General features: G+C 53.6%; 2 protein-coding genes across 3 annotated transcripts; one reads left to right on the top strand and one right to left on the bottom strand.

Moving 5' to 3' along the window:
- The first annotated feature begins 135 nt into the window (after window positions 1-135).
- Window positions 136-3,649, top strand: TCF19 (transcription factor 19). Of its 2 annotated transcripts, none has more exons than XM_055127944.1 (4): window positions 136-293; window positions 598-1,096; window positions 2,121-2,679; window positions 3,257-3,649. In XM_055127944.1, exons 2-4 carry the CDS (start codon window positions 862-864, stop codon window positions 3,264-3,266), a joined length of 804 nt encoding a protein of 267 aa, XP_054983919.1. In that variant the 5' UTR covers window positions 136-293; window positions 598-861; the 3' UTR covers window positions 3,267-3,649. The 2 variants fall into 2 exon arrangements, with proteins under 2 accessions (XP_054983919.1, XP_004619649.3); XM_004619592.3 differs by lacking the exon at window positions 3,257-3,649 and adding an exon at window positions 2,904-3,111.
- A 2,559-nt stretch (window positions 3,650-6,208) lies between these two features.
- Window positions 6,209-11,406, bottom strand: POU5F1 (POU class 5 homeobox 1). Its single transcript, XM_004619591.3, has 5 exons — window positions 11,002-11,406; window positions 7,998-8,118; window positions 7,625-7,755; window positions 6,602-6,760; window positions 6,209-6,475 (listed from the first exon to the last, which is right to left on the bottom strand). Exons 1-5 carry the CDS (start codon window positions 11,404-11,406, stop codon window positions 6,209-6,211), a joined length of 1,083 nt encoding a protein of 360 aa, XP_004619648.1.
- Window positions 11,407-11,927: the final 521 nt, after the last annotated feature.

The following is an 11,927-nucleotide window of genomic DNA, read 5'->3' as shown; positions in this document are numbered from 1 at the left end:
CTGTCCAATGGAGCTGAAGAGGTGAAAAGAGCTAGCCAATCAGGGACAGCTTAGGGGGCGGGCTCGCAAGGCGCGAAGTTCGACCCGGGCATTTCGAAGGCGGGTTCGGCACTGCGCGCGCGCGGAGGTCGCACCCTTGCGGGCCGGGTTTCTGCGCCTTCCCGGCTGTCAAACAGCCGCGGGAACGCCAGCGGGGTCCCGGTGCAGCCACACAGGTTCCTTCTGTTTGGAGACCACTCCGAGACGTCACTGCCTAGCAAATCCGAAACTCGGCTGGATCGGGAAGGGAAGAGGTGGGATTTGCCTCGCGTGTTCTCGGGGAGCTCTTTGCTGTTTTTACCCCACCCGAAGAAGCCGGGAAGTGGGGGGAGGGGGTGCTGATCCGCTTTGTCACACTGCCTTTTGGGGGTGACAGTGGATTCGCTTGCCACTGAGTGCCAAGCTAGTAGACTCGGGGAGGAGGAGGGTTAGTCTAAAAGCTTTTCTCCAAATTACAGCGGTGACGAGTTGCACCCAATCGGGAATTCCGCGCGCGCGCACACACACACCTGTATTTTGCATTTATTCAGAACCTCGCTAATAATCATTGATTTGCAGATTAAAGGTTCTCAGAATACTTTGCAACCTGGACCTGGGTCGATCAGGTTCATCCAAGGTGCCAGAGGTTGTTCGTTAGAACTGCACGGGGACCCTCCGCGATCACAGCTCCTTGACAATTTGTTGTCGAAGGTCGAAACTGCACAAAGTACAGCTGAAGTCAGCAGCAGATGGAAAGTGAAGCCAGGCCACCTCGCACGGTTCGGGAGTGGGAAAGGTGATGGACTTGTGAAGTGTAAAGGTGGCGCGTCAGGGGCACCGCCCATGCTGCCCTGCTTCCAGCTGCTGCGCATAGGGGGCGGCAAGGGCGGCGATCTCTACACGTTCCACCCGCATGGGGCTGGCTGCACCTACCGCTTGGGCTGCAGGGCCGACCTGTGTGATGTGGCCCTGCTGCCCCAGCGGGAGACTAGCCTCATCTCTGGAGTCCACGCAGAGCTGCACGCTGAGCGCAGGGGTGATGACTGGAGGGTCAGCCTGGAGGACCGCAGCTGTCAAGGTGAGTGAGCCGGTCCTTGAGCAAGGCAGGAACGTTTGAGGCTCCTGCCTAGCTTCCCGAGAACTTCATGTCAGAGGCTCTCAGGGTTTAGCAATTAAGATCTAGGAGGTAGGGGGCTGGAGCAATAGTACAGTGGGTAGGGCATTTGCTTTGCACGCAGCCGACCCGGGTTCGATTCCTAGCATTCCCTATGGTCCCCCGAGCACCGCCAGGAGTAACCCCTGAGCATCGCTGGGTCTGACCCAAAAAGGGAAAAAAAAAAAATCTAGGAGGTACATCCCCAATGGCGCAGCATGTGGGAAGCATCATTGAGCACGTCCTAGGGCCACCGCAACTGAGCTCAGGTTTGAAGGCTGTTTCCAGATTTGCTGACACTTCGTTTCTAAATGCTGATCTTACTTTCGTGATCCCTAGAAAGCCTGGGTCATGAATCCAATTCTGCCACAGACCCCAGATGAAATCTTACACCTTTCACTTCACTTCTGTCTTAAGTTTCCTATCTAAGGAATGTAGGTGAGTGTGATTACCGCCCCCACTGCACAGGCAACAGAAATGAGGCAGAGGCTCAGCTACCCAGTTATGGCTGTAAAGGGTAAAGCCAGAATTTGAAGCCAGAGCTGAGCTTGAGTTGAAGCAGGGTGGGTGAGTGAACACACAGTAGAAGGGGTTCCCAGCCCACCAGGAGCTGCTTTATCTGATGTCACCTGCTGAGGGAGTCCAAATGTGAGCAGAATTGTTTTTTCCTCCTAATCCCCAGAAAAAATAAAGGAAGCTATTTCTCCACCTTTTTTTTCTTTTCTTTTTTTTTTTTCTTTTTTGGTCACACCCAGCAATGGACAGGGGTTACTCCTGGTTCTACACTCAGGAATCAGTCCCAGCAGTGCTCAGGGGACCCTATGGGGTGCTGGGAATCCAACCTGGGTGGCCACATGCAAGGCAAACGCCCTACCCGTTGTGCTATTGCTCCAGCCCCTAATCTTTTTTTTTTTTTTTTGGTTATTTCTCTGGTACCTACCATCAACAGGGACCCTCGTCAACAATGTCCGACTCCGGAGGGGACACAGGCTGGAGTTAAGTGATGGTGACCTCCTGGCCTTTGGCCCTGAAGGGGCCCCAGGAAGCAGTCCCTGTGAGTTCTACTTCATGTTTCAGCAAGTTCGAGTCAAGCCTCAAGATTTTGCGGCCATTACCATCCCACGGTCTAGGGGAGAAGAGGGAACCAGGGCCGGTTTCCAACCCATGCTGCCCCCTCAGGGAGCTCCACAGCGTCCCCTCAGAGCCCTCTCCCCTGCCCCCAAAGCCACATTGATCCTCAATTCCATTGGCAGCCTCAGCAAGCTGAGGCCCCAGCCCCTCACCTTCTCCCGAGGTGGGGGCAAGCCCCAGGGCCAGCCTCCCCCGACTCTCCCCGGCAATGCGGGGAGTGCCACACCTGCCCCACTTCCGAGGAATCGGAGGAAATCCGCTCACCGAGTGCTGGCAGAACTGGATGATGAGCAAGAGCCTCCTGATAGCCCCTCGCTGGTCCTGGCAGAGCCCAGGAAGAAACTCCGGATAGAAAAAGGCACCCTGATGCCCAGTGGGTAAGTGCAGAGACCTCAGTGTTTGCCTTTTCCTTCTTAGGGAGAGGCCAGAAGGCAGCCCTTTGCCACCGGGATGCAGATAGGAATACGGGATAGAGGTAGCACAGGATGTGCATGACTCCAAGATCTGGCTTGACTCTCTCTAGGGTCACCAATGGTCCAGGGACAAGTTATTGGCTTCTCTAGGTTTCCAGTGACTCTGATTTTTATGTCACTTTCTTCAGAAATCTATGTGGGCTTCCTCAGAAGCACCCAGTGGGCACTCCTGTGGCTCTCCCTGCAGCTGGGGTTGGGGAGCCCTGTGCAGCCTCCTATTGCTGCCTACTCCAAGAAGAGACAGTGGTCTGGGTTCACTGTGATGGTTGTGACATCTGGTTCTATGTGACCTGTGTTGGCTGCAGCATCCAGGCTGCCATGGAGGCCAACTTCTGATACCCAAGGGGTTGTGTAGGCAGCCGGACCTAAGGCCCACCGCCAGGGCACCAGAGCACAAATCTGGCACCTCCAAGGCCATGAGTGGACTGTGGACGTACCAATGGGTCCTAAGAAATGCCCCCTTCTTCCCTTGCCTCCCCAGGAGGGAATGACCACAGGGGAAGGGCTCCTTGCTATGGATATGGATTCAAGGCCTGGAGGAGGCCCTTGTGGCCAAGAGGACAGAAGAGATGGTTCCTGCCAAAGATTCTGCTGCCTCCACAAAGTTTCAATGAGCTGGAAATCCCCATGTCAGCAGCCTCATTGTCACAGTTCCTAGAATGTCTGTAATCAGAGCATCCATCAGTACAAAGGCCACAATGGGAAGATGAACGCCCCACGTGGAATAAGCAAGTTCTCATGGTTCTAAATCTTAAGGAGACATTCCTGGGAAGCCTTACTTGGTGGCTAAGACTTACTCTGCTTCTCACCCTGCCTGGGGCCTGGCTGACCTAGAGCTCTGCTTCTGTTTTCAAATAAAGATTAAGCAACTCCACTCTCTCCTGGGTGTTTATTCTTAGTGAGGGAAGAGGTGAGGAAGCAAGATAGAGAGGAGTACAAAGCAGCTCCCTGAAAAGACACACAAATATATGAATTGGATAGGAGACAAGTTTTTTTTTGTTTGTTTGTTTGTTTTTTTTTTGCTTTTTTTGGATCACACCCGGCGATGCACAGGGGTTACTCCTGGCTCGGCACTCAGGAATTACCCCTGGCCATGCTCAGGGGACCATATGGGGTGCTGGGATTTGAACCCGGGTCGGCCGCGTGCAAGGCAAACGCCCTACCCGCTGTGCTATCTCTCCAGCCCCAAGTTTTTTTTTTTTTTTAAAAAGGGAGGGGATGGAGTGATAGCTCAGTGGGTAGGGCGTTTGCCTTGCACGCAGCCAACCCGGGTTCGATTCCCAGCATCCCATATGGTCTCCTGAGCTCAGCCAGGGGTAATTCCTGAGTGCAGAGCCAAGAGTGACCCTTGTGCATCACCGGGTGTGACCCAAAAAGCAAAAAAAAAGGGAGTAACTGAGATCTCTAGTTCAAATGAAAACAGATTCATTACTATTGAAATGGCTGGTGGAGCTGAAGAGATACAGCAAATAGGATACTCACTTTGCAATTGCCCAACCTGGGTTCCATCCCCCGTATCTCATACAATCCCCGAAGCACTGCCAGGAGTAATCCAGGAGTAAACCGAGAACAACCAGGTATGGTCCAAAAATCAAAATATAAATAAAACAGCTAGGATCTATTCAAGTTCACGTGGAGGGGGGGAATACCTTAATATTTCTAGTGTTACCCAGAAAAAAGAGAAAGCCTGAGGATGTGGCTTCGTGGTCAAGTATATGCAGGAGACCTGGGCTCAATCCCAGGTACTGCAAAAGGAAAAAGAGAAAACCCGGTAAACCAGCTACCTCATCAGATGTTGACCTGGTCTAGGATGGACCGACCTACCTGTTTTCTCTGAGCCTTCTCCAAGCCCAAATTCCAATCTGGCTGGAGATATTACAGGGGTTAAAGCTCTTGCCTTGCATACAACTGACAGTTTCTGTCCCAGGCACAGGGCACGGTTCCCCCAGGCACCAGTAGGAGTGACCCCTGCTAACCCTGGGGTGTGGCCCCCAAACCATAAACATATCTCCAGTCCTTATAAGGAAAGCTTTACCTGGGTAGTCTTAATTCTATTCTAAACATCCACATCCACCCCTTCTGCCTGGCCTAAGTAGCCAATCAAGTTTTTCTCCTATCAAGAAAACAAGGAGGGCTGGAGCAATAGCACAGCGGGTAGGGCGTTTGCCTTGCACGTGGTCGACCCGGGTTGATTCCCGGCATCCCATATGGTCCCCTGAGTACCACCAGGAGTGATTCCTGAGTGCAGAGCCAGGAGTAACCCCTGTGCATCACCAGGTGTGACCCAAAAAGCAAAAAAAAAAAAAAAAAAAAAAGAAAAGAAAACAAGGATAAGTCAAGAACCTTAAGTGCAAACCAAAAGAGTTCCCTGGTACCATGAAAGCAAAAGGTGAAATGCAGGACAGACTAAGTACCTAGACATTTGCTTTCATAGCGAATATCTACCAAGCACATATCCAGAGGAGGGAGGAGGGAAGAAAAAAGTCAGCTCCAGATGCATAGCAACTGCATTTGTTGGCCTTCAATTCAAACATTCCCCCCAAGATTCTGTCACCTGCTCCTAAGAACTATCTCGCTTAGTGAAATGAGTCTGAGAGAGTGGGACAGACATAGAATGACTGCACTCATTTGTGGAATATAAAATAACATAATGTGAGATTGACACCCAAGGACAGTAGAGATAAGGGCCAGGAATATTGTTCCATAACTGGAAGCTTACCTCATGACCTAGGGGAGAAAGCAGCTGGAATAGAGAAGGGATCACTAAGTCAATGATGGTTGGAGGGATTGTTCAGGATGGGAAATGTGTGCTGAAAGCAGATAAAGGACCAACCATAATGGCCGCTCAGTATCTGTATTGCAAACCATAATGCCCCCAAATTGAGAAAGTATGGGGGGAAATGTCTGCCATCGAGGCAGGGGAAAGGTTGGTGGAGAGGGGCGGGATTCTGGGAACATTGGTGGTAGAAAATGTGCACTGGTGGGGGATGGGTGTTTGATCATTTTATGACTGACTCTCAAACATGAAACCTTTTTAACTGTTATCTCACAGTGATTCAATTAAAAAAAAAAAAAAAAAACTAGCTTGCTCCCGTCCTATGGCAGGGATTTAAACAGCACCTTGATTTCTGGGTCGGTTATAGCTTCATTCCCTCTTCAGTAACCAGAGACAAAAGTATCCACCTGCTGTGTAATGTGTCCCAGGCTTCTTTATTTAAGAACAAAGTGATGAGTGAATTGGGGATTAAAATCAAGAGCATCCTTGAATTTCACCTTCCCTTCAACCAGTCCCCAATCTTCCTGTCCCGCCCACCCTGTGTCCCCAATTCCTTTCTTAGTGAATGAAGAACGCAATCCCCAAAGCTCTGGTACAAACCCCAGGCTCTTTCCCTAACTCTGCCCTTTCCTCTGCCCCTCTGGGACAGCAGGCGCCTCAGTTTGAATGCATGGGAGAGCCCAGAGCAGTGACAGCCATCGGGGCAAAGGCCTCACCCTCGGGGAAAGGGACCGAGGAATAGAGTGTAGTGAAGGGAGAGCCCCCGTAGCCTGCGGTACCAAAGTGGGGCCCTGGTGCCAGAGGAAAGGATACGGGGGCCCCCGTGAAAGGAGACCCAGCAGCCTCATAATCCTCCCGCTGGGCGTAGTCACTGCTGGATCGCTTGCCCTTCTGGCGGCGGTTGCAGAACCACACTCGGACCACCTGGGAAGGACACCGGAGCGGGGCATGAGCTCAGCAGCTCGGAGCGGCGGGGCTGGCCAGGCTGGGCCCCTTCTCCCCAGGCCCAGGGAAAGCCAAGGTGACTGGGAAGGAGGAGACCGCACTCACGTCCTTCTCGAGCCCGAGCTGCTGGGCGATGTGGCTGATCTGCTGCAGCGTGGGCTTGGGGCACTGCAGGAACATACTCTCCAAGTTGCCCCTCACTCGGTTCTCGATGCTAGTTCGCTTTCTCTTGCGGGCCTGCACAAGGGTCTCTGCTTTGCATATCTGGCCGAGAGGAGAGAGGGGGACACAGGAGAACAAGAGGGCAAGCTTTGGGGCTGGAGCAATAGCACAGCAGGTAGGATGTTTGCCTTGCATGCCGCCGGACCCGGGTTCAATTCCCAGCATCCCGTATGGTGTCCTGAGCACTGCCAGGGATAGTTCCTGAGTGCAGAGCCAAGAGTAACTGCTATGCATCATCGGGTGTGACCCAAAAGCAAAAAAAAAAAAGGGCAAACTTTGACCCTGCTGAGCAGCGGCACCACAGACTGGAGAACACGTTGGCCAGGGAATGTCAAGCTCATGCACTCCTGTGTCACTGCAGCCAAATGGTACAAAAAGAGGTGGCTGGAAAGGTTGTGTACATTAGTGGCTCTTTGGGCTGCGGTGACGGCTCAGAGGACTGGAACTCAGGAGCTGCATGCAGGAGGCCCAGGTTCATTCTCTAGCACTGAGAATGAAATACCACCAAGACAAGGCATACCCCAAGCATGCAGCCTGGAGAAGCCTCTGAGCAGTGTCAGGTGGGGCCCAACCAATGCCCATCAGCACCAAAATAAGCCACTGCAGGGCCACAGCGATAGCACAGCAGGTAGCGGCATTTGCCTTGCACACAGCTGATGTGGGTTCAATGCCCAGCATTCCACATGGTTCCCCTGAGCACCGCCAGGAGTAATTCCTGAGTGCAGAGCCAGGAGTAACCCCTGAGCATCTCCAGGTGTGCCTTCCCCGCCAAAAAGAAGAGAACAGAAACCCACTCCACCAAGATGAGATTCTTCTAAAGCTGAGGATTTACACCCACTCTAGGAGCGCTGCAAACTGGGGGTGGAAGCAGTGGAAACCAGCAGGTCTGGAGTCCTGCGCTCTTACCTCCTGTAGATTTTCATTGTTGTCCGCTTCCTCCACCCACTTTTGCAGCAAGGGCCGCAGCTTACACATGTTCTTGAAGCTGAGCTGCAGTGCCTCGAAACGGCAGATGGTCGTTTGGCTGAACACCTTCCCTGGGTAGGCCAGAGAGAGACCACGTGAGGCAGCAGCACGCAGGGCCCTGGTGACTGAAGCCCAAGACCCTTCTCCCTCCCTCCCTCCCTCCCTCCCTCCCTCCCTCCCTCCCTCCCTTCCTCTAGACAGAGCCCAGCCCCCAAAACACCACCCTGCACCCCCTGAGCGGAGGTAAAACCCAAGTCCATGAATTTTCCTTTCAGCAGAAATGCAGTTCCAGAACATGCTGAGGGAGACTCACCAAAGAGAACCCCCAGAGTGAGCCCCACATCGGCCTGGGTATATCCCAAGGTGATCCTCTTCTGCTTCAGAAGCTTAGCAAACTGCTCAAGTTCCTTCTGTAGCACTTTGATGTCCTGAGACTGCATTTGGAAAGGCAGTGGGCATGTGAGACCACATCCATCCATCCATCCATCCATCCATCCATCATCCATCCATCCATCATCCATCCATCCTTCCTAGTCCTTCCCATTCAAGCTCCAGGACATGACTGGGACCCCAAGGAATGGCTCTGGGAATCTCTGCCTCCAGGCTGGGCCTAACTAGAAGCAACCAACCGACCATCCTTCACCCCAGAAAGCCCACACCTGGGGTGGCTAAAGGTGCAGTGGCCTGGCCTCAGTGATAATATCAGTTGGGTAATGAAGGGAGCATATCAAACCCACAAAAGCTCACACTCACTCACACACCCACGCCCACACACTCACTCTCTTGACTGGAGAATAACCCAGTTTAAGGCTAAAGACTAGTCACTCTGCATCCTCCATTCAAAATGCTCTCCCCCAGCCTGCTTCGAGGGTCCCACACACCGACACAGCACGCGTACTAATGAACCCACTACAAAAACTGGTGTCACTGCATGAGGGAAAAACAAGCACGAAATGTTTGAATCTGTAAATGTACCCTCACTGTGACTCACTAGTTAAAAAAAAATTTAATTTAATTTAAAAAGTAAAAGCAAAAAAAAAAGGGTGTCATACAAGGTACGAAGTGTCATGTATATAGTTAATACACAATTCTTAAACATCGATTTTTTCCCATATTTTTACTGCATCCTTTTATAACACAGATGCATCCTCATTAATTTAATCTGCCTTAATCCAACAGTTAACCACACCTTTAAGCAACTAGCTACTCGGTGAAATTAGTTTAGAATTTCCATCCTTACATGGAAACAACTCCATTTGTCAGTATGTTGCTAGTATGTCAGAAGAGTTTGGGTAAAAAGTAAGCTAGGAGCAGGAATCACGGAAGGCTAACAGAGAAGGTCAAAGGCGGTAATGTTTGAGCAATTTAGAAAAGATCTGTATGGCACAGGGTGTGTTGAATAGGCTGCTGAGAAAACGGAAGAGGGCAGCAGCTGCTGAGGGAAGAGGGAGGGAGCAAAGATTTAGGGAGAAGCTTTAGAGCTTATGGAATGAAATCATCTGACACATTCAAAATACCCGCCCAGCTGACAGAGGAGATGCCGGCACAGGGACTGGAGGTAGCTCAGCAGGGAGAGTGGAGGAGGTGTAAGGCCCCGGGTCTAATCCCCTGCACCAAAGGGAAACAAAAAAACACCACAGATACTGCTGAGATGAAAAGTGGCAATATGTAGCTGATTGTATCTGTACGTGCTTCCAAAGAACTGCATGGAAGCTATGGAAGAAGGACTGACTGGTTGTGAGACCTTTTGAGGCATGATGTGCGACCGGAAGAAGTGATCCAGGAAGCTCTCTCAGGACACAGAAAATGCATAGTCAGAACTACAAGACATCTGGGCTTTGAGGGTGGGTGAGAGAAAGGACTGAGCACTCTGGCGGATGGAGACTCCAAGGCACACCAAAGAAGTTTGGGGACAAAGACCAAGACAGCCAGAAGGCCGATGTCAAACACTTTATTTTTTAAATTTTGGCTTTTTGGGTCACAGCCAGCGATGCTCAGGGGTTACTCCTAGCTCAGCTAGTAACTCAGGAATTCCTCCTGGCAGTGCTCGGGGGACCATATGGGATGCTGGGGATCGAATCCTCGTTGGCCGTGTGCAAGGCAAATGCCCTACCTGCTGTATTCTCACTCCAGCCCCATCAAACAGACTAATTTCTATTTCCAGCTTTCCAACTTCATCTGCTAGGTCGACAGAAACCACTCGCACCTCCTTCTGCGAGGTCTAAAGTCAAGGTCTCGGACCCAGAGATGTCCCATCTAGACTTATCCAGCTCCAATTTGGGGGGGTGGGGGGCGCAGTTCAAGTCCATCAGTTCAGCTAAATGTAGCAGTTAAAACCCGTGAAACAAGCTAATAATGCCTCCCTCGGAGATTTTGTGCCGTTAATGAGATAATGATGCAAAAAGGCAGCACACAGCCCCGCACTAAAGAAATAGACTGCAATTGGCAGCCATTATTATTCAAGGCTCAGCGGTCGCCTCTAGCTAAGAGTCTCGGGCTACTAGGTGGAAGGAAACCACTCACACCTCCTTCTGTGAGGTCTAAAGGCTTAGTACTTGATCTCTAATTGCTTACACTTGTTTCCAGGGACAGCCAGAGGACAGATACATCCTTAATAGTCCCCAACAGGGCTGGACGGGAAGTCCCCAAGGCCTGGGGGACAGCTACCTTTGGGCAGGGCCAGGACAGACCCCTTCCACCGCACCTCCCCGCGTCTCCCTCACTTGAAGAATTAAGGCCAAGATGGATCCTTCAAGGTTTCCACAAGGGGTGCCCCGGGGGGCTCCACTTTGCAAGCCGGTGACTCACTGGGCCGGAGCCAGAAACCGAGACAAGCCCGAAACTTGATGGGAGGTGGACCCAAGCCCTCACCATCCACTCTCGGCCACACGGTCACACCCTAGACTTTCAGGAACAATAACCCGGGGATCAACAATGTTTTTACCCAAGGCCAGCCTTGCCCTAAGGCCACGCACAGGGTCCGATAGGAATCAAAGACGGGTGGAAGGGGTTCAAACTCCAAGCTGGTTCTGATGTGGGGGTCCGGTAGGCCGGGGCGTGAAGATCCCGATCTGAGAAGGGCGGGGGACAGCAGGGCACCCCAACAGCCCCCTCCCCCAACATTCGGCGTGATCTGAGCCCTGATTTCCACTTCCCACCGAGCCCCTGCTCTCAGGACAGTCCCCTTCGCGGGTCGCCACATACTCCTGACCCCGGGGTGTCCAGGTGCCCGGCTGCCCCGAGGGGGGAGAACCGCGGGGACACCAACCCCCCCACACTCCAGCCACGACCCTCCCCGACCCTTGCGGTTCACTTGCCTCCTCGGGATTCTGCTCTAGCTTCTCCTTCTCCAGCTTCACGGCCACTTGGGGAACAACGCAGGGCTCCGGGGAGGCCCCTTCGGAGTTGCTCTCCGCCCCCGCGCCGGGCTCGCCCTCGGGCTGAGGGGTGTCCAGGCCAGCCTGGGGCACCAGCCCCATTCCCACCTGCGAGCCACAGTACGCCATCCCCCCGCAGAACTCGTACGGAGGGGGGCACGGGGGGATGCCCCACACCTCAGCGCCAGGCCCGACCCCCGGCCCGATCCCCGACCCGCCGGGCGGGCCTGGGAAGCTCAGCCAGGTCCGGGGGTCGACCCAGCCGGGCTCCGGCCCTCCCGGCCCGTCCCCTCCACCGCCCGGCGGGGGCGAGAAGGCAAAGTCGGAAGCCAGGTGTCCCGCCATGGGGAAGGAAGGCGCCCCAAGCCGGGGGCCTAGGAGAAGGAGGGCCCTGCGCGGCGCTGCCCAGCACCTCTCTCCCTCCCCAATCCCACCCACTACCCTTGACCCCAGGCCCCGCCCCCTGGATGGGTGGAGGAGAGACCGGTGGGGGTGGGAGAAACTGAGGCGGACGGTGGAGGTGGTATCTGTGAAGGGAAGCCCTGGGCGCCCCGACCAGGCGCCCGTCGGGGCTGCCGTCCCCAAGGTCCTCGATGGTCCCCCTGTCCTTCTAAACCAGCTGCTCCGACTGTCAGGTTCAGGGAGCCTCTGAGCGGAGGGGGCATCCCGGGTAGCTCCCCTAGATTTGCAGGAGCCCAGGTGTTTGGCCCCCTTCAAAGACCCACAACCCAGTCACCCCCAAAGCCCCTCAAACCCCGATGCTGGTGCGGGAACCGCTGATGCTACCCTCTCGATGGCCAACAGCCGCCTGCAGCCCGCCCGGGGCCAGGCACCTCGGTGGGCATTCCCAGTCAGGTTACCCGCCA

Source organism: Sorex araneus, chromosome 2, assembly GCF_027595985.1.
Source record: "Sorex araneus isolate mSorAra2 chromosome 2, mSorAra2.pri, whole genome shotgun sequence".
Lineage (NCBI taxonomy): Eukaryota > Metazoa > Chordata > Mammalia > Eulipotyphla > Soricidae > Sorex > Sorex araneus.
This window is presented reverse-complemented; position numbering and strand designations above follow the sequence as displayed.

Coding starts and splice junctions, on each gene's coding strand:
- POU5F1 (XM_004619591.3), bottom strand. CDS start 11,406: ATGGCGGGACACCTGGCTTCCGACTTTGCCTTCTCGCCCCCGCCGGGC. Junction 8,119..11,001: donor TAGAGCAGAATCCCGAGGAG/GCAAGTGAACCG, acceptor TTCCAAATGCAG/TCTCAGGACATCAAAGTGCT. Junction 7,756..7,997: donor CACTCTGGGGGTTCTCTTTG/GTGAGTCTCCCT, acceptor TGGCCTACCCAG/GGAAGGTGTTCAGCCAAACG.
- TCF19 (XM_004619592.3), top strand. CDS start 862: ATGCTGCCCTGCTTCCAGCTGCTGCGCATAGGGGGCGGCAAGGGCGGC. Junction 1,097..2,120: donor GGAGGACCGCAGCTGTCAAG/GTGAGTGAGCCG, acceptor TACCATCAACAG/GGACCCTCGTCAACAATGTC. Junction 2,680..2,903: donor GGCACCCTGATGCCCAGTGG/GTAAGTGCAGAG, acceptor CACTTTCTTCAG/AAATCTATGTGGGCTTCCTC.